The sequence below is a fragment of the Passer domesticus genome, chromosome 3, assembly GCF_036417665.1.
Source record: "Passer domesticus isolate bPasDom1 chromosome 3, bPasDom1.hap1, whole genome shotgun sequence".
Lineage (NCBI taxonomy): Eukaryota > Metazoa > Chordata > Aves > Passeriformes > Passeridae > Passer > Passer domesticus.
The window spans coordinates 100,622,395-100,649,727 of NC_087476.1; the positions used below are offsets into that span (position 1 = coordinate 100,622,395).

General features: G+C 40.9%; 1 protein-coding gene and 1 long non-coding RNA gene across 4 annotated transcripts; both read left to right on the forward strand.

The window, feature by feature from the left end:
• Window positions 1-63: 63 nt before the first annotated feature.
• Window positions 64-27,333, forward strand: EFCAB2 (EF-hand calcium binding domain 2). 3 transcript variants are annotated; one of them, XM_064414696.1, is made up of 8 exons: window positions 7,270-7,384; window positions 7,976-8,188; window positions 16,707-16,791; window positions 20,106-20,178; window positions 24,172-24,251; window positions 25,876-25,918; window positions 26,019-26,085; window positions 27,084-27,333. In XM_064414696.1, exons 2-8 carry the CDS (start codon window positions 8,029-8,031, stop codon window positions 27,218-27,220), a joined length of 645 nt encoding a protein of 214 aa, XP_064270766.1. In that variant the 5' UTR covers window positions 7,270-7,384; window positions 7,976-8,028; the 3' UTR covers window positions 27,221-27,333. The 3 variants fall into 3 exon arrangements, with proteins under 3 accessions (XP_064270767.1, XP_064270768.1, XP_064270766.1); XM_064414697.1 differs by lacking the exons at window positions 7,270-7,384; window positions 7,976-8,188 and adding an exon at window positions 64-212; XM_064414698.1 differs by lacking the exons at window positions 25,876-25,918; window positions 26,019-26,085 and having other exon boundaries at window positions 7,265-7,384; window positions 27,084-27,221.
• Window positions 424-6,653, forward strand: LOC135297294 (uncharacterized). Its single transcript, XR_010359334.1, has 3 exons — window positions 424-3,440; window positions 4,575-4,634; window positions 6,396-6,653. It is a non-coding gene; the product is annotated as an uncharacterized LOC135297294 (long non-coding RNA).

Genomic DNA, 27,333 nt, shown 5'->3' on the forward strand with positions numbered 1-27,333 from the left:
TTAGTCCTTTGCAGTGGCAGGTCGAAGGGGTTCACTCGATCGCTGCCTGGAAGGGCGCTGGGCTGCAGCGGGGGCCGTGCAAGGGGCTCGGACACGCTGTCACCTCCTCAGCCCGGCGGGCAGCGACGCCCGACACCCGGCGGTGTGAGGACAGGGCCCGAGCAGGCCCGCGTCGCCATGGCGACAGCGCGGCGCTGCGGCCATGGCGGAGGGTAAGGCCAGGGCCGGGGCTGGGGCCGGGGCCGGCGCCGGGGCCGGGGCCGGGGCTCCCCGCCCGGCGCGGCGAGCGGACGGGCCGGGGGCCGGGCCGGGGGCCGGGCGCCACCGAGTGAGGCCCGCCCGCCTCAGGCCTCGGGCGGAGCGAGGGGCGGCGGCGGCGCGGGGAGCCTTGGCCGGGGCTGGGGCCGGGGGAGCGCAGGGACACGCACCGGGGGACACACACTGGTTTCCTCTGGAGCGCAGAGACAGGACCCGAGGGAATGGCCTGAAGTTGTGTCAGGGCAGGTTTAGGTTGTGTATCAGAAGGTGCTTCACCCAGAGAGTGCCTGGGCACTGGAACAGCTGCCCAGGGCAGCGGTCACAGCAGCCGCCTGACAGAGCTCAGGAAGTGTTTGGACAGTGCTCTGGTGTGATACTGTGTAGGGCCAGCAGTTGGACTCAATGATCCTTGTCGTCCCTTCCTGCCCAGCTCATTCTGTGATTTTAGATATGTATGTGTATCTATCTGTTGGTGCACATTGTGCATGGATGTGTGTGTGAAGGTACGTGTGTATGAAAGCACACACACGTGCATATTTACACAAACAGAAATACACCCCCTACTTGCCGTCCCATTCACGGGATGCCACCCCAGCTGCCTGCTGGTGCTGCTGGCAGCCTTATGGCAGAGCTGCCGCCGCACAGGCTGTGCCCAGGCTGGATGGTGACAAGGCCAACCCCCTTGTCATGGCGTGGCAGGGCAGCTGGGGTGGCTGAACCTGCTGCTGGCTGATTGTGGCCCCTCGGAGTCATTTCTGGATGCATCGGGCTGTCTCTGTCAGAAAAAAAGTAATCTGTGCTGCTGATAGCACCATGGCTTATTTTTAGAGGCCACTGTGTTCTACTTTATGGAGTGTTGCCAGATATTCTATTTTATAGGCTAGAGGTAATTCCTTCTTCAAGGATATTCAAGTATCATTTCAAGGAACACATTTTCTGTAAAGCCCACAATATTATGACTTCTGAAATCCATCCTTTCTGTAACTAAGCTTGTGTATGTTGCAATAGTTTGCAAAGTCTGAACATTGTAATTGAAACATAAAATCAATTGAAATAATTATTTAATATTTTTTATGAAACAATGTATGCTGCAGAAAAGTCTTGTCTAAGTGGTTGCTGTGGATGGTGCTAAATGACTAATTTGATTTTTGTAGAAGTGTTTCTAGCTGCACTTTGCAACATAAATATCTTGAAGAAATTAAACAGTAAAACATGTAGCTTCCTTGAGGACTGCTCTTAAAGTGTTTTATTTTTTTATATTGGTTTTCATTTTTGTTTAGTCTTGTAGAAGCCTTTCTTTTGCATCTTTCTAGTGGTGCAAATGAAGCTGAGGCACAGTACTAGCAGAGGTGGATAGAAATGATAGGATAATAGCCTAGAAGACTACTGAACCGTCTGAGATAAGGGAAGTAGTATTGTGAAGCCTGGCTCCATATATTTTGGGTACCCATATGAATAATATTGAGATTTTGTGCTGTTTTGTCGAGCCATGGCCAGAAACTCTTGGAGAAGGAAGGTCATGGGTGTTTGATTGCTTGATTAAAGACTTTTAAAGCCTTTTTTTTTGTAGTTTCAAAATGAGAATACTTTGTAAGAAGTTTAATTATTGTATTACTAAAAACAGACTCTGTTGGGGTTTTTTTATGCTTCATGTTTTTTAACATCCTGTAAAACAGTATTCCCAGAAGAGCATCAGATGTAATCTTCTAGAGGAGAATTGTAGTGTCATCCTAAATGGCCTTGACCCATAAACTCTGTCCCTGGACTGACCAGTGGATCATGGGAAGTGGCATACTGGACTTTAGTTTCTTATGTGTAGGATGAGGACAATAACTCCTGTCACTCGGACAGTAACTTCTGTCACTCAGGAGAATCCCAGCCTGCTATTAGTCAAACCAGTTGTTTATTGCCTTCTGAAGGTGCCTCATTGCTGCAAACACGGCGGAGGACAGCTAACAGTCAGTGTCTCATTAACAGAAGCAATCCCTTAGGATTAAGTCACTTGCACCACTTCAGAGTTGCTATTAGCCTTCCTGCTGCTAGCAGTTAGAGGGTTAATTAGGATTCTCCCATTCTGGATTCACACATCGATTGTGCTTTCCTCCAGCAAGTACTGCACATCTACACAAGCTGCAGGTTTAACTTTATTATGCTTCAAAGTAATACCATTAGTTGTATTGTCAAATAATTAGTCCTTAGGGTATTCCTCTCGGTGCTTTGCAGAACTGCAATTCCACCAGCTTTCCTGGAAAGGTTTCCCTTAGGTCCCATTATTTCCAAGTTCAGTCTTCTTCGAAGTTGAAATGCCTGCTTAAATGTTTTACAGATATACATGATGAACACAAGGAAAAACAGTGAGAGGCCAAATCCTGCTACCTCTTGTACATATTACTTACATGAGTATTACCCTCTAGCTTATGCAAATGTTGCAAATAAAATCTTGTATGTGCATAAGTGTTAGGGGACAATGCCCATACTGTGTGTAGCTGCATGTTTTATGTCTGAATTTATATCCCTACATTTGTGCTTTCAACAATGTTGAATGTTTTTTCTTCACACCCATCTGATTACGCTAGAATATTTGTTTAATCTTTCACTTTTGTGCATTTGTCCCTATCTTCTGTCCTATCATTCTGTTACATTCCCCTTTTCTGCTACTTAATTCAGTCTGTCTGTTCTTCCATTTGCTCTCAGATACTGTCTTTGTAATTTGACATAACATGCCAGATTTTCTAACTCTTAATACCTCTGATCTCAATACTGATGTTGCTAGAACCTGAAAGCAAAATGTCAGACTGGTAGTGCCTCAAGTACAACTAGACTGAAGACAAATTATTCTCCATCTGGGATTTAAGAAATCAGATGAAAATACATAAAGAGAAAGTGCTTCAGTGTTCCTGTATCATTATGGAAATGTTATGTAATTTATCAGTATTAGAGTTTTTCAAAGACCACATTCTTTGTGCCAGATAGTGCGTATTTAAAATGCCATTAATAAGTCATGAATTTTAATCCAAAGGGACGTATATTGAATAGTCTGAGCTACTGCTTCACCCACGTACACCTGTATGGAACCAAATACCTGGTTGTGGATAACAGGTGTCTCCAGAAAGCTGCTTGATTCTGCTGTAAAGACCTATGGAGAGTAACTGTTCAGCAACGATGGTTTTCTCTGGTAAATGGTTAGTAGTTGTTCTGAGTTGCAATTTGTAATCACAAAACCTCTGCGCACCACAGATGAAGACACGCCGTCATGTGGCTCTCAGGAAAAAGTTTTCACTCCTATTTTAGGATGTGAATACACTAACAGTGTGTTCAGTCATACATACATGTCTGCTCTTTGCTTGCCCCAGTTTGCTGCCTGGCATGCTGGTGAAATCAGAGATTCTGGAGGTTACATTTGGGGAGAGCTAGTTATGCCTTCAACTACTACCCTCTTTCAAAGAAGCAGAGTTATGCCTGTACCACCTGCCCTGATGAATCTTCTTGTGCCTGGAAGAAGGATCTAAACCTTCCTGTCCACATCACCTCATCTGGGTTTGCCTGCCTTTTGTATTGCTAGAGATAATGAAAATGTGCTATCACTGCTCATTCTGTTTTAATGGTTTGAGTCAAAGCTGAGAGAGCCTTGTAGCTGCTGTGAGCACGGTAGGCAGTCATAACCATTAATTCTGCTTGGAGCACTCTTAATTAACATGAAAGTTTCAAACCCGACACAGAAAAGCACTTAAGCTGTGCACGACTTTGGGGAATCCCACTGAAAGGGATGATGCGCGTGATATTGAAGCATCTGAGTTCTTTTAAGAGCTTCTTATACTGAAGTTTTTAAAATGTACTTTTGAGAGTTTCACAAATGAGCACCAGCATTTGAAAGGTACAAAAACTCTGAATTAAACACAATAAACCTTCAGGCTAAAGTAGTCCATCAGACAAATTATCTCTAGTTTAAAAAGTGGCAGTGTTTAATTTATGGGGAAAAAATACTAAATTAGTATGAGCTGTTAAAAATAAGTAGCTTTCATAGGGTTCAACCAAGAAGCATTTCAGCTCTAGAAGAAAATCTGAATATATGAGATTACTTAGGAAATCAGTGTGCAGTTTTATCACAGTGGGATTTATAGATGAACACTTTGAATATTTTTATATCCTCTTGTTGACATTGCTGTAAGAAATTACATGAGAAGAAAAGTTTATAGTCTTTATTAGACTGTAATGCAGTTTAACATGCACCCTGACATTAATCTGATTTATGTTTTAATATTTATACTTATTTGAGAATGAAACAAAAAATAAACTATGTCAATCTCCCATTGTAGGTCTGAACCTGTTGGCTATACTCCCACAGCAGAAATTGATCTCAAATGGATGTAGAATAGGTAATTGCAGATTGACAGGTTTCTTGTTTCCATGGTGCATAAAATGGCAGAAATTTTTCAATTTGGCTCTACTTCTAGCTGATGTAGTGCATAAAAAATTGGATGGTGTGCAAAGAAAGGCTTTAAACTTTTTTGTCTTTTCAACAATGCCAACCAGTGAGCTTGAGAACTCCCACAAATTATCTTTCCAACAATAGTTAACGTGTTATTAAGAATTTCCATGTCTACATACTAATTACCCTGAGATCTGAGGGATAGGGAGGTTTTTTTCAGCTTAGCAGTACCTGTATTTTATGGGAACAGATACTGCTTTGTTGCTATTGGCAATAAAATGTGTTGGGCAAAAGATTGTGGAAATAAAATGGTCTTTTGGATAACAGAAATGTGACATGAACCTGTTGTCACAGCCAGTGTTTAGCCCCCAGCTGGGAGGTGGCCATGCAGACAGGGGTGTTGGTCACACCATTGCTCTGCCCTGACCAAATCCTGCCATGGGGTCCAGCTGTGCTGCTGCTTTCTGCCTTGAAAACCTTCTTCTGGCTGAGCTGGGGGAAGAAGCTTAAAATAGCTCCTACACATGTGAGGCATCCTGAGGGAAGCAGCAGCTGCAGCAGTGATGTCCCAGCTCAACCTGTGCAGAGGTGGGCCTTGTTCTCAGCATGGCAGTGCCATGGGAAGGGAATGGGACAGTCAGACAGACAGACAGGGCATGGAGTGCTGCAAGGTGGCCAGAGAAGCGGCGCTTGCAGGTGCCCAGTGGGAAGGTAAAACCTATCAGCACAGGGAGGGGCTGGAGGTCCCAAACCAACTGCAGGACTGCGTGCTACCTGGTGGGTCTCAGCAATATTTTTATAAATGGCCTTACATTGTCAATGCCCATCTTTAATAAAATACAGACTCCCAACTTTTTGGAAATGTATTGTCTTTGCTGTTCAGTGTTCCTGTTCAAGGTGTGGGGAGGATGTGACAGCCTCATGAATGTGAGATTGGAAGGGATTTTCTTGAATCCAGCCTAGGGTTGTGTAGAGTCATAACCTTTAAAAGCTTTCCAAGCACCATCTTAAAAATGGTAAGGATTATTGTGTCACTCATGTAAGCTCACAGGAGGCTCTGGACTGGTATTGCTGATGGTCAGGAAAATTAGAAATGAATTCTGAAGTTCATTTTTAAACAGCTTGTGTACTTCTTTTCCAAGTTTGCTAACTTTTTCCTTTAGCTTAGCCTGCCTGAAATGATGAATGCCAGAAGTGTTTTATTCCCCATTGATGTTAAATGTATATGTCAGTTGTCAGCTGAAATGCTGTTCAAATTCAGAATATTACTCTTAGGTAAACAGAAAGAAAATTGGAGGTTTGTATTCATTCATGGTATGTAAAGAAAGTGATTTAGCACTGTAAGCGATACTTTCAAGGCAGCGCCTTAAAACCCAAGCAGCTGCAGCAGCAAACCCCTGAAATTCTTTGCCATTTTGTTTCAATCTAACAGTCTTCCGTTGCTTGGGCAAAGACAGAGCACTGCAGATAGAATTGCAACCAGTCTAGAAACTATTTTTTAAAAATCCATTCAAGGCACCAAATTGAAGGGTTTCTGATATATTACATAATAACAGCCTGTATTAAGTCATACTTAAACCCCTCATTCTGCCATTATGTTGCAGTTTCAAAAGAAGAACATTTACATACTGCTCTGTTCTAGCAGCAGTACTGTGGTACTGCAGTTAAACTTCGTAATGTCTAATGTTTGAAATAAATTACTTTTCAGAGTGCTCATATCCAGTTGATTCTGGTGCCTGATTCTGGACCACTTGAGCAATCAGTGTGCAGAGGCAGTTCAGGGGGAATATTCGATTTATGAGACGTTTGCTGCTGTCACACATGCAATCAAGTGTGCATTGTCAGTGACAAGTGACATGGTGCCCTGTTGAGACTGTCCCACATCCTTGGCAGAGTGAGCTGCTTTTGTGGGTCCCACAGCTGCATGTGTATTGCTGCATTTTGGTGAAACTTGGTCTGGTGCATGTGTGGGTGTCAGAGCTGTCTCTGCAGCTCTGCCATCTGCTTGCAGGGCCAGCACTGTGGAGAGTGCAGGAGAAATGGAGGCAGATGCCAGATGCCTCCTGCGACCGCACAGCCCAGCAGCAGACCTGCCTTCTGCCAGTGTCACAGCCTCTGGAAGCTGTTCTTTTTCAGCTGCAGCTGGAGATACAGCAAGACTCAGCATCACCAGGAGAGCTATATATCCTCACAGGGTAGGTTGCTGTTGGGAATGAAAGAGGATGTAAGTATGGGCTAGACTTAGTTCTTTCATTGTATCTCAGGTGTGGCTGATATGAGGGATATAGAACAAATTGCAATGAGATTACTGGTTTTGCCAGCTCTGAGCTGCCACAAGAGTGCTGGCTGGTGCAACTGCTAGAGTTGTGATTTCAGGGACGTGTGAGACATTCCTAATGGAGATTTATGCTGAGTTTATCTCTGCCTTGTGAAAAGGGACACTGCATGCAGCTGGTATTGATTTTAAAAAAGTATCACTGTTACTCTTTGAAGGCTAACTAATGTCAAGCACTGACATTTCTTTCACTTCACTGAAGGAAAGATAACATAATGAAGTATAAGATAATCATTGCATATTACCTATGCATCACGGGTGTGCATAAAGCAATCCAGATCTATGCATAGATTGGACTTCCTTGCTCCTTTTGGATGACTGGTGGCACATCTCCACACCATCTGCTCCATGTCTCTTCAAGAGTAGGTCTTTTGTATTAAAAGGATTTCCCCCATCATTCTGCAAGTTAGAGTGACAAGTCATGTTGTTTCACTGCCCTCAGTGTTGGCTGCATGCAATAGCAAGTTTTGGCAACTTGTCTGTGGACACCAGGTAGCAGGAGAGCTTTGCTATTAGAGTTGGAGCTGTGCAAATGACTCCAGGTTTTGTGAAGTCAGATTTAGCCACTAGTTGACTAGCTGAAAAATGAGGCTGTGCTTTGCTGGCTGAAATTCAGGTCATAATTGAGACCAATTAGATCCAATTTGGATACATGCTTCTTCTTAAGAGTCCTTATTGCGTGCTGCTCCCAAAGTAAAAATCTGCATCAGTTGCGAGGCCTGTGAAACAAGCACTGTGGCTATGGCTGACTGCTTGGGAAGACAGGCAGGGCCAGGTCCTGAGAGCTGCAGTGGAACATTTCATGCTATTCCTCTGTTATTGCTTAAAAAATGTTACAGCTACTTCTGGCATAAAATGTTTGACAGCTTATCAAATGAAAATGTGTGTTGCTGTAATCCATGAGTCAGTAGCTTTTTCTGTCCTGTAATACCACTGTAACTTTCCCATCCCAGGGTCTTGAGGCCCATGTCATCAAACTTCCTTCCAAGAAGAGCAAAAAGGCTAAATGGGCTTGAGGAAAAAATCTGTTTCAACATTTGACCAAATACCAGGGTGGAAAAAGAAGAAACTGGTTTTTCTGCAAGATCTCTGCAACAACAAATGCAGAAAGTGTGGGCAAGCAGACTTGTGTAAAATCTGTAAAGAGAGAAATCCCCAGCGCAAGGGTAGGTGCTGTTGTATTATAAAAGGTTCTCAGGAGGACTGCCAAGTGCTTCTGCTGTAAGTAATGATGACTCCAGATTCATTCAAGCTCGAAGAGATTATCCCTAATTTTTATTTGAGGTTTAAGCTTACACAGAGCAGCCACTACACGCATTCCTTCTATTTCCCAGCGTTATGTATTCTCCAGAGGGTATAGACAATAAGATGTATGTTATAGATGTTATAGCTCACAGCATGACACTGCACTATTTACAACAGGGGTGAGGTGACAGTGGGTCAGGACACAGGGAATAAGGTGCTTAAGAAGATCAGGTCAGAGCATTAGCTCTCACTGTTGAGCATTTCAGAGCTCAGAAAGATTTTGTGCTCATGGTGATAAAATCTTTAAGCTGTAGCTACAGGGAAAGGTGCAAGACTGAGCTAAGAAGTGACACAGCAAGGTGCCTGTCACTGGGCACGAGCTGTGGTACCCCCAGCAAGGGACCATGGGGGATGACAGGAAGACCTCAGGACTGCAGCACCATGGAGCAGGAGCAGAGCAACAGTAAATTTGAGCTGGAGAAGGGCTGGGTATTTTCTTGTGCACTTCCTTGCTACTTAAAGGAGGTAATCACAATAATCTCCCTGTGCAGTGCCATCCTGGCTGGTCAAAACAGAGAGCAGAAAACCTGCCTGTGCAGCTGCATGTGTGGGAATCCAGCTTGCATTGCATTTTCTGATGGAAAGGTTTCTGCCCACTATCACCAGCAAGGTAGTGGATGATGACTTCCACTGGAACATTTTTCTTGCAGATGTAAAAGGAATATTCTAGAATGGCTTAAAAATTACTTATTAGAAAATGTGTCAGAATGTATTGCAATTTTAACTGCCAGTGGGCCAACTTTTCTGATTTTTTTTTCCCCTGGACATGCTTGTAGGTCCAGAACACTTAATCAGCAGGAGAATCTGGAGCTGTAGCTATGTTCTGGCCCCAGCCTACACACTTTAAAGACCTGGGCTAGTCCATCTCAGCTAGGTGCTGCTATGGGCCACTGCCTGGGCTTGTGGCAGCTAAGGAATCCCCTCCAGAGTCTGTCTCATCTTAATTGCTTTGACCTGGAACGTGATGCATGCTGCATCCCAGATACATGGTCATACCAATAAGCCACCCACTGCACCTCCACTTCTCCTCTTTGGCAGATGTGGGTCAAATCACAAATTCATTCTGTGAAGTGCAAGTAGGGACTCCTTCCATATCATCCTACCAAACAAACAAACAAAACAAAACAAAAAACCGCAAAACCCCAAAACATCAGGGCATATTTTGCTGAGTTTTTCCTGGGATACATGAGGTGCATGGATTGGTATATACCTGTGGTGCATCACTCAGACTAGCTGCCTACAGGGGAATGATTTTTTTCCCATAGGGTAGTTCCCGGGCTGCGTAGATTGAGCTTGCCCTCACCAACAAGATGCTCAGGAACTCTTTGAGCAGCAGGAAGAAAGGATTTTCTTCCCCTTGCCTGTAGGGTAGGCACATGAAGAGAGCCAAAGATACAGAAAATTATGGTTTGTTGGTCCTCTCCAATATACAGACAATTTTGTTTTGGAGCAAGCATCTCTTGAGGAATTTGCAGAGGTATCAAGGTAGCCCTCGTATTTTGCCCTTTGTCATTCTCATAGGCAATTGCATAACCTGTAGAAAGCCCAGGCAGTGGTTGGAGTACCACTGGGGCTTCATGCTGACATACTTTGCCATCTGCATCCCCTGATTTCAAGAAACACAGAATTGAGAAATGCAGGCTGAGGACAGAGGAAGCAAACAAGATCCTGGTCAGGATGTGGGAGTCAAGTTTAATAGAGCAGCTGTTGAAGGTGTTATATCATAATGACTCAGGGCAGACAGGTATGAGTGATCAAGGACTGAGGCTGCAGAGTGATCTCTGTGAACTGCTATGGGCCCAGTCTGCCCAGAACAGTCCAGGGAAAATAATGGCATCTTGCAGGAGCAGCCAGAAATTACATAATTAAAGTGGGCTTGATAACCAACAAGAACATGTACCATGAGGGAAAGAAATATTTTTCTTGATGATTAACAGTCGTGTCTGATTCAGAAGGGAGAGCAGTAGACGGGATTGTCCATGACTCCAGCATCTTTGGGGAGAGATAACTGGGACAAGAACTTTGTCAATGGTGGATATTCCCTTTCAAATCAGTGACATTTTAGTATGAACTGTGTTTAGAGGTAGTGTGAACTATGGGTTTAAACACCTTTGGAAATTCTAGGTGATGGAAGGCTGTCTATGGCCTCTGTCCCTGCCTGATGTGGCATTCTTCATGTCCTCTTTTGTTCTGTGTTACAATGTCAAGTAGTTTAAGAATTTTTTGAGCAACTAGAAGCTTGACTGCTTATCAAGGCAGCAATAGTTTCTACACTTTGTTTCTCAGCAGTTAAATGAGTTGTTAATTGCCCCACTAATTTTGTTTTGGTTCCCACATGTATTGAAACATCTGAATCTATTGTAGACTAGAATGCCATGGCATTTAAAATGTCATCTGCTGAATAGTCAAAACTCAGGATAATATTCAGAATATCTTGTTTCATTAGGTAAAAAGTTAATGGCAACTTGTAACTTCATTAGTTGCTGCCAACTGACTAGCACAAACTAGATATATTTTACAAATTGATGTATTATTACATTTTTAAATTTCATGGTTGAAATGCACAGTTGCTTTATAATGCTTTAATGAATTTGTCTACTTCTAAAGGAAGTAAAGACAGTTCCATTGTGCTTGATTTGAACTCTTAATTTTTTTATTGCTATCAGAATTCTATAAAATAATTTCATTTTTGTAGCCAAAACTGGAGTCAAGATAGTGCTTTCTTTTTACATCACTATTTTGCCCACGTTATAATTATCTTATGTAAAGGAAAAATTATCTTATGAAAGGAATTATTGTGTTTAATATTTTTCTCTCAGAATATGAAGTAGGTTTTGCAGTTAATTTTTTCCACAGCCTTCATCAAACTGACAGCCTGTATTTTAATATCAGACATCAAATTATTTACCTGATTTTTTTAAAAAGTCTATTTGCTGTTGGAGGTTTTTTTTTTATGGTTGTTCACACTAGGTGTCATGGGGCTGTGCAAAGATCATTCTGATTGCTCCACTCTGAAGGCTCTGTTCTGTCTTTCTGTTTTTAAATGTAGTCCCTTTATTTTTTTCTCTGTTAAGTTTTCCATGAAGCAGTTACTGTGGTGGAAACAAGCAGGTAACTTTTCAGCTCTCACTTGTACTGCCATTGGGGGAAGAGGTGTAACAACAGTGTGAGGTGATGCTCTTGGTCCAAGGTTGCTCACATTCACAGTGATGGGTGTGGAGTTTGGTTTTGTTGATTCACACTGGTCATGGGCTTTGCTTCTCATCTGGATACCTCATGGTGTATGCTGTGACAAACATAAGCAATGGGGAGCAATGACCTGGCTAGTTCTCAACAATTCTGAAAGACATGAAAGAAAAAGCTTTTGCTGTTCTTGAGATTTTATTTTTGCTCCTTTAGGAATGCTTGAAAGTGACCTCCATGTAAACCAGTTAAGCTTTTTTTTTTTTTTTTTTTTTTTTCACACAGACTAATATTCAGATTGTCTGAGTATAATCTGTGATAACATGGGATGCTTCCTATGTAGGAGAGAATGCATTATCCCTCTCCTGAGTCTGCAGGCTGTAGCTTGCATCCCAAGCTGGAGCAGGTGTTACAGCCAGTGAAGACACCAGCTTGGTCAATTCTTGGGAACTGACGTATATGACATTTCACAAAGATGTGCATATTATCTCTTCACATAACCGAATGTCTAAACTCAGGTGACACATTTCCCGTTGCTGCTATCAATACTTTGCATCAATCTGTTTTCTTTAGATTGCTGTTCAGGAATAGGTTTACCCCTTATTTGGAGGAATGAAGCTCCATAAACGTCTTGTTTTTCCTCAAAATCTTCTTGATACGTCTTTTTAGAATGCAGACTCTTCAATGATAACATTTCTTAATTACTTATTTATGTATCACAAGACACAGTGAAACAACATTGTGTGTTCTGCAAGCTTGCATCTTAATCCTATTATTCCTTTCTTTTCTGATTCCTAATATATTAATATCATGCATGCTACTGCAGGTACAGAGTAGAGAAGACAATATTTCTCTTACCTCAATATTTTTAGAGCATGGCATACAATTGCTGGTTCAGCATGTTGGGCTGACTGTACATTTTGCTTTCTCTGAGAAGGAATTGAGAAGGTCACTAGAAAAAATTAACACATGCCTTTTCCTCTGCAGAGCAGAAGGATCTTGCCAATAAGTAAGTGGCCTCAGAATGGTTTTCTCCATGTTCCTGTTCCTCAGTGATTTCCTTAAAATAGCATTAGTTAAATGCTGTAAGGTTTTCTTCTTTGGGGTGGGGCAAGATTTCGGAGTTATTTTTGTGTCAGCCAAGGTCCCCACACTTCATATGAATTCAACCCAAATGTTTATGGCAGCAAGCTGATATCATCAACAAGAGTTCATGTTATGAGACCACGCTGGCTTTCCCTTTTTATTCTGGAGACACAATGCCTTGATAAAACTGATGAGCTTATTTGAGAATGTTTGAGAATTTACCTCTACAGGTGATTTTGAGTATTGTGACAGCTTTTGAATATCTTGACCTAGGTGAGGGTTCAATGAGAACTTGGTTAAAAGCCTGATTAGATCTCATAAGAGCTCACTGATAACCTCCCCAGAGTTTGCATTGTGAAGTCTCTTACTGTTTTTATTCTTTATATTTGAGCAAATATACATTGTACCTTTCTTCTCATTAGAACTACTGTCAGATTTGGAAGTGTTTGTTTGTTGTTTCTGTTACTCCTCCCCCCCCCCAAATTCTTATGCCCCTGTTTCCATTTGTAGTTTTGGGAAGGATTCTGGGGGAGGTCATGTGAAACGGTGTCTGCAAACATTAAAGGCAAATCTATTTTAGTTTTTAATTTGTCTCTTTCATCCTAAAAGCATGCCAAGAGTGGTCATAGGAGCCTTATGGAAGTGTTGGAGTAGAGTGGAGAGAGTGGTTAAAAACAATAAATTGCGTCTGTGAGCAGAAATAGAATGCTGACAGAAGTTGAGTGCATATTGCAGTGGATTTAAAGATGCATATTTTTTCATGTGGATGCCTGCACAGTCACATCCTCTCCATTACCTTCTTAAAAATGTTCCTTTTTCTTCATGGCAGTCTTTGTATCTTATTCCCAGTTCAGCTGACAGGACCAAGGTTGCTGCCTACTTTTTTGGTTGAAATAATGGCTAGTGGAAAAGAGAAGGAATGGTGCTGAAGTATAAAGTCACTGATAAGATTTTGTACTTCCAGCTGGTAAGCCCTAGTTACTGGATGGGGAAATCTACAAAAGAGCTGTTGATAACAGCACTTTAAATAACACTGGAATAGCAACATGTAAATGACTCTCAAACTGTCACTGAGTTGGGGTCGCCTGGTTGGGTCCCTTGTCCCTTCAGACTGACAAGTTCCACAAGGCAGGCCCACATGAGAAAGGGCTCCTGTCGGCAGAGACCTCAGGGGTTTCCTCACACCTGCCCATAGCCACAGCCTAGTACAATGGCAAGAGGATGCAGTAATTAATAAATAATAAGATATCCACATGCATATGGGAGCAATTCCATCCTTGACACTGTATATTGTTTTTCTAGGTAGTAGAATAAGTGAGTGGGATCTTTTTCTGTCAGAGCGTGGGTATTTCTGTCCTGAAAAACTGCTAGAACATGGTCCACAGGGCAACATGAAACGTTCATTGATCTACCTGTGGTGGAGAGTCTCCTTGTACAGAACTATCTCAGTATATTAAAGCACCACATCCACTGAGTTAACTGTGTGTCTGATCTCTTGATGCCCCTCTTGAACAGATAATTTTAAAACTTTACCCATTTCTTATCCTAGAGTTAGGATGCATGTACTTTTCACTCACAAAGAGTGGTTTAGAGTGAATTGTAGAATTTTGCAGATAAACAGCTTTGCCAGCCTGAACTATGTTGAACATCTTTGGCTTTAATTCCTGGAGGGAAGTCAACAAATTTAGCTAGTAGCTTATTACATGTTTACTCATCTCATAGAGAGTCTTTGAGAGGACAACAGTATATTAGGTTTTCTTCCAGGGATATGGCTCTTAGTCACAACTTCCTCTAAGTTCTTGGAAGAGATGATAGATTATCTTGTACTTAGGTTAAATCAAGTTCACCTCATTTCAGGACTTTTCTTTATCAGGTCTCTTCAGAAGGTAAGATTAAAGTATACTGTCTTCACGGAAAAGAGCTTGGAAAGGTTGGATGCCTACAGAGTACCAGCACTTAAAATCTCTCCCTGCCTTCTCTTGGCTAAGTTTTATTTCTATGGAAGTCTCATACATCATGCCAAGAATACAGCTATAAATATTCCTTCAATGTTTCTCTATTTCAAGTTGTAGTGTACAATTGAAGTGCCTGATGTCAAGAACTAAACCCTGAGTCTACATGGGAGATGTGATGCAAGACTCTTTGAAATAAGCAGTAAACAAAACCCCATCAAATTTAGCACTTTAAGAGTCTTTAGGGACTTTTCCACAAGGAATCAGGTCCACTTAGATTTAACTATGGGCTTGGTTTTTTAAAAATAATTAAATGTGGATTTTACTGGTGCATAGGCAGATAAAAGGTAGGCATTATTGTCAGCCTGTGGAAAGAATACAGTTTGTCCTGTGCCTGGGGATTGCACAGGACTCCTCATCCTCAGTGAGCATCCATTGCACACATACCTGCCCATGCTTCCATCAGGGGCATAAAGTCAGGGAGAGAAATACAGGATATGTTCCTGCTTATCTTCTCTTTGTGTATCCTCTGGGGACTTCAGTACCAAATACAGATGGAAAGCAGCAGGCAGCTGTAGCTTTATGGGGGGATGCACCTCTCTTCTACTTGCAGAAGAGGTTCCTTATATCTGGGTCAATCCACTGCTGTGTTGAAGTGCTTGTAGCCTGTGATGGGCTGGCCTTGGCCAGCTGCCAGGCACCCTGTGCAGCCTCTCACTGCCCTCCTCTACTGCACAGGAGGAAAAACCACAATAAAAAAGCTCATGGGTCAAGATAAAGAAAGGGAGATCAGAAAGCCAATGTGATCTGATCATTCAGCTATGTTCAGTTCTGATACCCTTTGTCAGCAAAATGACATTTCTGTCATGAGGGCAAGAAAGCAAATGAAAAAAATGATTGCACACTACAGTCCCAGGGGTTCCCAAACTATTGGGACTGTGGAAAACTAGGTATGAATTTGTTATGCCTGTAGAAAACAGATCTGGTGGCTTAATGTTGGCCTGAGCTGCTCAACAGCACTTAACACCACATTAGCTAAAGAAGGAAATGTATTGTCTTCTAGAGGAGAGCTTTGTTTTACTTATTATATTTAAAATACAGAAGACAAGTCTGAAAACGAGAAAACAAGTGTCCCTTATACCAATCTCAATTTGGCTGTCATTCAAATTTTCCCTCTGGAATCTCTGTGGAGGCTTGGGGGCTAACTTAAGAAATGCTGCCTCCTGGGAGCTGGTTTGCAAAACAGAGTTTGGTGTTGTAGTTAGCCACAGGGACCAAGAAGTCAACTTCATGTCACTTTGCTTCCTATATTCTGTCATTTGGAGTAAAACTAATAAATGGGCTACCAGTTCACTATTTTTTTTACTCTGGCTTTCTTTCCAGGGAGATTTCCTTTTGAGATAGACCCATTCCTCTCCTTATATTTTTATCTTCAGAATTTATTTCCTGGTTCTTAGTGTGCCCCAAGAATGCAATTTCTGGCTTATGTGAGATATATCTGTGATAACGTGTGGTTCTTCTTTCCCCATTCTTTGAGACTGAGATATAGAAAGCAAATGTAGCAAATTACTCCTTCTCCTTTGCTGAGATTGTCCTTCTTTTCCAAACTCTTACTATGAATTATTTACCATGAACCACATTCACTGTGCGCAGATCTTATACATCTTATCTCTTTGTCCCTGGTTCTCAGCTTTTCATACATTATGACTAACTGAGTGGACACGAGAGCACTTGCTTTCCTGGATGCAGGAACCTGGATGAAGTGACTGAGCCCCATCTCAGGGCAAGCGTGGGCCAATGTTTGCTTTGCTCCTTCCACTGGCACAGTGACATCCAGGAAGGGCTCAGGCCTGTGGTCCAGAGTGAGCTGTGGCACACTCTGGGCAGGGTCCACACCTGGGCAGCTGTGTGTTCATACAGCTGAGGCATACCATTGCCAGCAGACTTGGTGTAGCTGCAGAGCCATAACAAGGCAATATTACTAATATAAATCACAGATCCTGCATTTAGAGTGGAGGTTTTTCATACTTCTGCAAAGTAACTCTCCTGTCTGCTCTTTATCAGTTTTGGTGTTTCTGCTGTCATAAGTCTCAAATTTGAAATATATTAGTTGTAACAGCTCAATGAATCATTCTTTTTCTTATGTTTCTTTTTGCAGATGGCCTAGTAGCTGAAATTGAGAAAAAGATTACAGAAGCTTTTGAGGTGTTTGACCGTGAATCCAATAAAACTGTGGATGCCAGGTTTGTAAATATATCCACAAATATATTACAGAATCTCAATAGAGATAAACAGCTCCCTAAACTGGCATCTGCTTTACCAGAAAATGTAATAGAAGCAGTTCTTTTGGCCCTGTTTGGAGTATGTTCGTAGTGGCTTGACCTTGGATGGATGCCTAAAAATTCCTGTATGCTTTTATTCTGATATTTTTAAAGTTTGAATATTTGACAGCGCTACTTGAACTTAATTTTAAGAAAAACATTCATACCTGTATAACTTATGTTATAATATGCATAAACCACATGTTTACGTCTCAGGGAAACAGGTTCTGAAGTTATAAGCTGTTGTCATGAAAGTTTACTGGAGTAGTTTTTCATATTTACAATTACTATTTTCAAAAGAATATACTTTTAATTATAAATCAGTTATTGAGTAGAAACACTACAATGGAGTGTGAGAACTGGTGAAATTGTTGTCATTAGACATTCTGCATGAAGACAAATTGAAAAATATATTTAAATATTTCTAACAGCTTTTCTGTATTACAGAGAGGAAAGGGAGGTGCAAAATATTTATGTGATGTTTGTAACAAGGCATGCTTACTAATCCCCCTACATTTAAGAAATTGCAGGTATTTCATAGAAGTAATGGTTTTTCAGCTATACCCAGTGGGGAGAATATCAGGATATATCTCCATACTCTGTATAGTTGCTGTTCCCTTGCCTGTGGGGCTCTGTAGGGGAGAGTGATCTCTTAAATCTCTTGGTCCGTGCCCAGGGAGGAGCCTGATGCCCGGGGCTGGGACTGTCCCAGTGCCCCCTGGTGCCCTGCTCCTGGCTGGGCAGTAGGATGGGCCCTGGCTGCCCTGGCCCTGTACCACCCCCAGCCCTCACTGTGTCATGGCATACTCACTGCTTGTTTGTCATTTACATCTGCAGTCTTGGCTAAACAGCTGTAGAACCTTCTGCACTTCTCACTCCATTATATATGGATATACAGCTTGGGAGCATGTTACAACAATGAAATGATACAAGTAGACTTTTAAAAATGTATTCATTCAGACAGGGGACATCCAAAAGTCTATTTAATGTAGTAAATACACAATTTCACATTAATTTTTTTTTGTAGTACAGATACAGACAATTAACAAAAACTTATTGTCCAATTATTCCTAGGTTCATATTGCAGGGCTGTATCACAAATCGGATTATTAATGGCTGATTATCTTGTATCAGAAGGTGGCAGCACAGCACAATTCTTAACCACAATTGTAGCTGTATTGGTATTAATGCCTGAAATATCACATATCCGTGAAGAATGAAAAATAATACTGGTTTGACAGGGCAGCATTGGTATTCCATGACTCCTAGTTCAAATTAGTAAGAAATTAAGCATGAGGAAGATGGTATTTTTTCATGCATATTTCATGTCCCTCAGTCAAGGACTCTTGTGATATTGCAAATCTTGTTATTGAAAGTGTTATATGCAAGGTGAAAACCATGACCCAAAATTTTCATTGCATCTGTGTTACAAAACTTGTAACCTTGATTTTAACTATTGTTTTTGTATTCTAGTAACTACACAGCAGAAACTGCAGCTGCTGAACTAAGTGAGAGGAAGGGGCTGGGAGCAAAATAGTTTCCTATTTCCTTCCAGGTCCTTTAAACTCCATGTTATTACCAAATGGGTCCTGACTTATTTTACCACAAGCACTTCAAGCAACATCCTCGTGCTGGCATGCAGGCAGACTGCCAGATAGAGCATCCAGCAGTGCCAGATTTTGCAGACTCTTCCAGGGTCTGACTTACCTCAGTCACATCACAGTTCTGCTGGGTGTGAGTGAAGTGAGGCAGGAGGGTGATGGCAGCATTCCCATCCCTGGCAGTCTGTGAGAGCAGAAATAGTGTGGGACAACAAGGAGTCAGGATCTGCTTTGGTGGAGGCAGGGAATAGTTACTGGAAAATATGAGGGAGTACAGGAGTGAGAACAACAAATGCAATATTATACAAACTAGAAGTAGGATGCATGGACAAGGATTATGTCTAAATGAGTGACCTTCCTGAGGCCATTGGCCATTCACACCCACAGGGGCAGGGTCATTTGAATAGATGGTTTCATTTCAGAACACATGGATGTGTGAGATTGGGTTGTGCTCTGTAACTAGTTTTGTGCAGCCAGCCTTTTTCTCTCTTTTGTCTATTGTAGTGCTTCTCACATGTTTTCAGTCAGGATGGGAACTCCTTGGGACCAGTCTGAGAAGGTCATAGATTTATACATATAATTTTGCATATGCTTGGTGTGCTGCATTCAGGGCCTTACTATTGTAAGAGGATTTTACAAAGATCATTCCTCCTTGTGTCTACCATTTTTTTTGGGCAATCTGATTTTTGCACAAAAAGGAAAAATTTACCACTGGTCAAGATGAAGGAACCACAGAGGTTTGGATCATGGGAACCACCAGCACTGTGGATACATATTCAAATGTGCCTAAATTCTGTGTTGTTGAATTAAATTGTAAGTCACAAACTATATTAATGCTTCTGTTATTTTGTTTTTAATCATACAGTAAGGCTCAGTAAAGCTTTATTACAGCCTTACAATAATTTTGTTTCTAGTCTGTGACGTTGTTCATCTTGGACTACTTTGAGGCATTGCCAGTTTAGTCAGAATTTTATTTAGAGCCTCAGAACAGCTGCACCAGGTTCAGCAGTAAAGGCAAGCCATGAATATATTTACGGCATAAACAGAGTGGTGATAAGCATTTTTGTTCCTCTGTTTGACTCTCTGAGTGCACAGCATGGACATAGCAGGACTGCCTTCTTCCTCACCTTTTGTAATTGTTCTTTAATGCAGTTAGAATTTGTATATTTATAGCATTTAATAGAAATATGCATTTTATTTGTTACTTTGCATCTCAGTAGATTTCCAAGTGATTTGTTAACTACATATATATATATATATATATACACTTTACTGAAAATAAGCATTGCAATTAGAGAACAACAATGTAAAAGTAACTTGCACACAGTACATGCAACACAATAGTAAAGAAATTTTTTTTGAAATGGTAAGAACAATTTCAAGGAGCTTCAGAATATTTTATGTCTGAAAAAAGTAGACATTGCTTACTGAGACATCATCTTAAAATTCCACATAGATTATTTTTCTGAATTGGTATCTGTATTCTCTACAGTCTTGTTCTGCAGACTTTATTAATAAAGATGTTTTCTCTTTCTCTTTCTTTCTTTCTTTCTTTCTTTCTTTCTTTCTTTCTTTCTTTCTTTCTTTCTTTCTTTCTTTCTTTCTTTCTTTCTTTCTTTCTTTCTTCTCTTTCAGGGAGATTGGTTGCATTATCAGATCACTAGGTTGCTTCCCAAATGAGGCAGAAGTACAGGAACTGCTTGCAAAGGTAAATGTTTGGATCTGTTGTATTTTCTTCAGTCTTCAACTTGAACAAGTTTGGCCCTTCTGTCTTGCTGAATGGGAAACCTAAATTCTTTTCCAAGATGTTGGAAGTGTTTCCAGCAGACAGACAGTCTTGAAGGTTGCCCTGAAGCAAATCTTTAGACTGATGAGGTAACAATGTTGATGGGTTAAAATGAGGAGTCTTGGACTCTTTTTTACCCAAAGGGGGACTGTGATACTCTGCCAAGATGGAGGGACATTTATAGAAAACGGAGGAAAAACTGACTGATGAAAAAGAATGTCCTAAACCTCAGTCAGATATCCAAACTCTAACCATCTCATTCTTCTGGACATGCCATGGAAACATTTCAGGGTTAGGCAGAAAAAATTAGTTCTTGAGCAGGTGTTGTACATCACATTCCAAAAATACTCAGAGGGAAAGCCTGTCATTTTTTGAACTAGGTCCTGTTATTGCTATCTTACAGCCAGACCTTTCAACATTTTGTCCTTCATGAGGTCTTTCTCAGTCTTAAGATTTCTGAGTTATAGGTGAGAATCTTTTCTTACTTGATTGCTTAAGCTTGTAAATCAGGCTTCAGGACATAAAACATCACACGACCTAGTGGTGCTCTCATTCTCCCAGTGGTAGGTAGTTGTGAGGTAAGGAAATTAATCACATTTCTCCACACTCTTTTCCTCCTTACATCATGCTTGTAATAGAAAAGTGGTGTGCTGGTGCCTTGGCACAGTGTGATTAATAAATGGGATAAAGAAGTGGGAAAAAGACTTCACATTCTTTTTGCAAATGGGCATGATGCTTTAAGGAGTGAACAGTGCTGGAGCTGAGAGGTGGGGTAAGGATTTTTCTCCTATTCTTGTGTAGGTCAGGATACTGTGAACTGATGTCTCATACTGTTTTCTTCCTGCTCCAACAATAATTTGGATAGTTGCAGTAATAGTCTCTCCTCACTAGGCTTGTCTGGCCTCTTGTAGATCTGAATTTAGTGTGAGAAGTCTTGCACTAAGTCTTGTGAAAATGATGCAGATGCTTCACATGAGGAAGTGCAAAGAACCACTAGAGGAGAAAGCTCTTTTCACATGATTCTGCAATCTGTCTGCTCTGGTTCTGTACTCTCAGAACCAGACTGTCCCAGCTCCCACTGACAAACAAGACAAAATGGAAAGAGAAATTATGGTGCTTAATATAGATGATATTTTTAGTGTCCCACAGTGACTCTTCTTTACAGCAAATGAACAGTGCAACTCCTCAGTGAAGATACGGATTGGAGAAACTGGGATGCTTTGACAACCCTGTTCAAGTCCAGGGGAACCAGGAGAATTTAATGCCTGCCTCATCCTCTGGAAGAGATTCAATTTACTTTTTTCCCCCCCCAATTTTCAATATTACTCAAAAAATGTGAGATAAGTAATACATAAGAAGCATAGTGCAATATAAGATTCTTGAGATACAACCGTGTAACATGTAAGAAAATGCTGATTGTAAGAATATTAAAGCACAAATACTGCAAGAAGAAAGAATACATTCAGAGTGATGGTTAACCTTAAAGAACACTGCACTGGAAAATAAATAGCAACTAATGTTTCATAGTGCCTGTAAATGAAGCTGTGGCATAGGTTTAGTACCAGAAGAACACTGTCTTCTTGTGGAACCCCTTCATATATTATGATAATCACAAACGTATCTTAATTTATGTAAGATCCAATTATAATTTGCTGTGGTAATATCATTTAATCTTAATTTAGATAAAGTAAAAATTGTGTCTGTTAGTCAGTATTTAACCAAGATATTTCCCCAGTATTGTTGCCCGTTGTGAGCTGTGATTCATTTCTGTTTTGCACTTCTTGTGTCTCTGTCATCTCATCTTCCTATCAGCCTTATTGCTAAACTAGCACATGCTCCCATCACGTTATTAATATCTGCAAAATCAGCATTAATATAATTATGTTATCTCTATAAATTATCATATCATGTTTCTTATATTGCCTTATACTCAATTCTGTACTTAATATCATATCTCTAGGCCTACTAACAAAGAAGATTAAATGCTAAATGTAGAGATGGTGGAAACTTACCTAAGGGTTACTACAATGCCTGGAGTTCGGTACAGTGCTTTGCCTGGTAACTCTGGAAGATGTTTTTGTTTCTTTGTGTTTCAAGTACCCCAATGTTATGGCTGGGAGAACAGAAATAGAAAACATAATAGGTGCTACAATACAGTTGTTATGGGAGCTGTGGATGTGCCCAAAGGAAAGAAATTGAGTGAAACTCACAGAGTCTGAACAAGCAAATACTGTTACTGTGAAAAGAGGAGGAAATACAGAAAAATAAAAACATCAATGAGAAACCAGGTGTAGAACAGGAGTGAGCATGAAGAAGAGTAAGAAGTGTTAGAAATAGGATTAATTTTAACTGCTCAGGATGCTGCTGGATCTATAGAGACTCTGAAATGGAAACTGTTTGTTTCACATCAGAGGAAGCAGAGGTTGCTGATCACCTCCCAGGACAAGGTTTTGCCAGGTATTTTGTTACATCTTTTCAATCAAGCAAGCAGCAAAACAAGTGATTCGGTAATGGTAAAAGGTTCCATTTGGTTTAGAATGAAGTAGGCAACATCATCATTTCCTTGCTGAAAATTTCCTTTCTGCTAGGCTCACCAAATAGAAGGGAAAATGTGTTTTTTCAAGCCAGTTTCCACTCTAAAGCAGCAAGACGTGATGGCTGTCTTCTCTTAGCACCCAGCCCCCTTCCAGAACACTGGAAAAGAGCATGCTGCAGCAGTTGCAGCTTTCCATTTAGGCAACTGGATGTATCAGGAACTGACCCAGCTCCCAGGAGGAAGATTCCTTACTAAGTTTTTCCTGGCTCAGTTAGAAGATTTCAAATCAGTGCCTGTTTGAGTTTTCTTTCAATCTCAGCTGTGTCTCAGGGGGCCTAGCAAGGTGTTGCTGCTGCCATGTGAGACCTCAAGGCATGCATCCAGTTTCAACACAGACAGCAACAGGCAAGCTCAATTAACAGGGCTTCTTTTGGCATCAAAACTTAAAATTTGCAGGGAAGGGATGCACCCAAATGACAGAGAGTGGTTTTTACCATGTTGCTTATCTCCTGTGGAAGTATAGGAATGCAGTGAGAATGCTGCTAGAAGTCCCCAGTGTTTTGGAACTAATTTGTTTGCTTTTTTGAGTAGCATTTTATAGGCTGCCTTATGGCTGTTTTGGTCCTGACTCAGTCTGCCTGCCTCTCTGGTCCTTCCCCTGACAACTCTCTTTAACTTTCTTTCATGAAACAAGAAAGCAACAAATTCCATCATTAAGGTGCACTTGACTGGAGCTATATCCAAACTAGCCAATTAAATTTGCCCAGAAATATCCTTGGGTGTTGAAGCCAGCAGGCACAGAGCAGCTCATGCCCACCCTGGTAAATGCTTTATGCAGAGTGGCTGCACCAAGCATGCTGCTGGGGAAAAGTCCTTAGGGTCCAAGCCAGGATCTGCTGGGGGAAATGTTGGGTGGCACAGTTCAAAATCATGCCAAGGGAACGTGTTCATGGTTTACTGTAATAAGTGTTCACATTATACTGCTTGGGAAAGCTCCAGATCCTGATAGACTTTACTAGCATGGCTTGAGCCTGAATGTTTAAACCTCTGCTGAGTTATTGTGGCAGATAAGATCAGTTCCTCAGTGTCTGGTTCCTTTGCATGAATGGTTTTGAAGCACAAGAGGGCAATATTGAGTTGCTGCAAGTGTCTAATAGCAGACCTGTTTCCCTGGGATAGTAGCTGTTCCTTGAATCTCTTACTATTTGATCACAAGCCTTTCACTCAGATGTTACGGTGCCGTGTGATATTGAAGATCTGATATAAATATTCAAAGTCTAATGTTGTAATTTTAATGCAGGGACCACCCCAATTTTCTGGTTTTTGGGTTAGTTTGCTAATGAGTCATATTCCTTACCACACTTAAGTTTTATTTTTAGATAGAAGTAGAAGAACCGGGTGGATTCGTTCATCTGGAAAAATTTCTTCCAGTGATGACAAAAGTTCTACTTGACAGAAGGTAATGGAAAGTGAATTTTATGTGTCTGTAGATTATTCCAAATTGATAGGGTTGATTCTGAAAAACATATCTACAGAAATTTTATGTAACTGGAAGTAGTATAGATCTTCTTTGTCCTTTATACTCATTTTACATTAGCTATATAGATTTTGTTTCAAAATTAGTTAATCTACATTAAATTATGTTGTATTGGTGATATAAATAATACCAGCTTATAATAATAATTGTGATAGTATGTAGCTTTTGTATTTTTAATTGGAATCAGAATTGCTATTCAACACACTTTGTGTACCTCTGAAATATTTTGTATGCAAATTAATGTCATAACTATTGCTTTCTCGGAACATATGAGTTACAGTTACTGAGGAGCACAGAGTGTTACAGTGTATTCTAAATAAGTTGTGTAAACAAGCTTCATATTCGTGTCTTAAAATGACTGCCAGGTACAGCTGAATGTATACAATTAGTGCTCATCTAAAAGTGGTCACAAAGGTGCATAGAAGTCTTTGCACATACACAGGGACTTGTGCTATTTTGACATTTTGCACTAAAGCGAGATCATTTACTAGGAGTTTATCTTTCATTTTAAAGATGGTCATCAAGGCTTTTGAGAAACTCAGTCTTGTCCAATCCCGAGTAGTTATTTTGCACACAGAGGGCCTTTGGTAGGAGGGTGTTCTACAGATGAAGTAGCTGTGGCTCTGCACTGGTATTCACCCTTTCACAAAATGATGCTTTGCTGCTCTGAGCTCTCCTCCTCCTCCTCTACACCCCCTTCATGCAAACTCAAACACACACAAACACAAAAACACCCCCTGCACGCTTTCCCCAGGCTAGTGCAGGCTTGTCAAGACCCACTTCATCTTTTGGGGCACTGTATCCATAGTTCACTTAAGCAATGGTACATGAGATTTGGATCATAAAATCCAAGGCTTCTTCTTAGCACATTTGATTTTTAGATAGTAAAAGACTGAGGCGGGTCCAGACAAAGCAGTCAAGCAGTTAGAACCTTCTTGGATTCAGCTCCTTCTCTTTAGTATTCTGGGGGTTTGGTGAGAGCCTGCTGGGATATGGAAAATCTCCATTGCTGCACTGAGCTTGCTTTCCTGCTCTGAAATCAAGCATGCATATGCATGCACAAACGTGCCCAGTTCTCCCCTCTCTCTGAAATTGTTAGTGACAGACCTTTTATAGCTACCAGCCTACTTTGCTCATCATCAGCTCATTAGGCTGCCCAAGTCCCACTAGGTGATCTGTTGCCTAGCTACCAGCCTACCTGGACAAAACTTTGTTTTCTTGGTTTGTCCATTTCTGTTCAGTGCATTGGCTTTGTAGAATGATTCATTTGTTGCTGATTCCTACTAACCCACCAAGCCAGCCCAGGCATGCAGAAGACATTCATCTGGTTCCTCAGCACAAGGGAAATTAAACAGTTGTACAACAAAAGATGTAAGAGTTAAATATATGGACAGTTCCAAAAGGTCAGGCTGCAATTAAATGTTTGATAGACAAAACTTAGTAAATTCTCATGGAATATAAGCCTTCCTTTCCCTTAGTACTCATATTTACTTTTTTCAGAACACTGGCAAACAGTAACTTAACTTTTCTGATTCCATGGTTTCAGATTCCGACCTATTCCAGAAGATGTTATTCTACATGCATTTGAGGTCTGTAACAAAATATTCAAGTACCTAATTGCTGGGAAGAAGTTGCTGCTTTTTGATACAATAAGCTTAAAACCACAAGATTTATTCTTTTTCTTTAAAGGCTTTGGATAAGAATAAATGTGGATATATTACCAAAGAGGACCTGGTCAAACATTTGACTGAAGAAGGTAACATGACTTTTGTAATATCAGTATTTAAGTAAAAAGCATTGCATATGTATATGGCACCTTGAGGTCCTTACCCTGTAGGCCAAAACCTGCAAAAGTAGATTCATTGTCTTCAAACAGTGCTGTTGCTGTGATGAGTGGCTGCAGACTAGGACATTTCACTGGTCAGTGATGCAGGGAAAGAGCATTTGTCTGCCTGCTTGCAGACATTATAGAATAGAGATTTTTATTCTTATCCTTATTTGCAATTCAGTCATGTCTGGATATTTTGTGATTCTGTGCACACCTCTGTGCTCACTAAGTATGTGACTCTTTTGCTGTCCTGTAAAATTGCAGCTTAGATTTCCGGATGTTTCAGTGGTTTCAGTGCTCATTCATTCTTTCATTATCTTGATCTTAATTCTAGAGCTGCATGCAAACAAAGAGATTCAAAGACGAGATTTAAGTTGTACATTCTGTAATCCTCAATATCTCTTGAAGAGCCTGCTTTTCTTGTGTGGCTGACTCATGCCCACCTGCCTCATGTTCAAAAGGGTGTGCAGGTTTTGTGCAAGACCTAGCATCAGATGGTAACCTGGTTTTCTGAGGGATGAAGTAGGCCATCAACAGCTTTGAAGAGAAAAACCAGAAGTCTTTCATGATGTGAACACAAGTGCAAGGATAGCCAAATGAGAGATAATAATTCTAATGTACATAGGAGAAAAATTGACAAAAATGGTTGTTTCAAAATCCATGGCAGAGAGGAACAGACTGTTTTGGTGTTTGTGAACTAGAAGGTCAGATAGATCCAGATCGTCTGTCTCCTTCCTTTTAGACTGGCTCACTTGGTGTGCAGGACTTACACTGGCAAAAGGGAAGGAATAAGATACTTAGTTTTGTTCCTTTTCTCCTCTGTGTGAGAATCAAATGGAGATCCTTTCAAGGGAAAGGCAGTGGAATTTGCCAGTCCTTGAAAGGATACTTACCAAGATAAAATGTTATTCTGTGCTGTCTTTCAGGTGAGCCCTTTACTCAGGAGGAAATGGAGGACATGCTTGCCGTTGCTCTAGATCCAGAAACAGATACTCTTCACTACAGAGATTACCGTACAAAGCTGGTAGTAGATGAAACCAAGACCTTCCCTTTTAATGTCTGAGATGCCTTTTGGTAACAGCACTGTGGCTTGACAGATAGTTGAAATATGTATTTTAATGTATAACAAAGCTCAGCTTGTGAGTTGGTGCTTATAATTAAAATGAAATCTGTGTA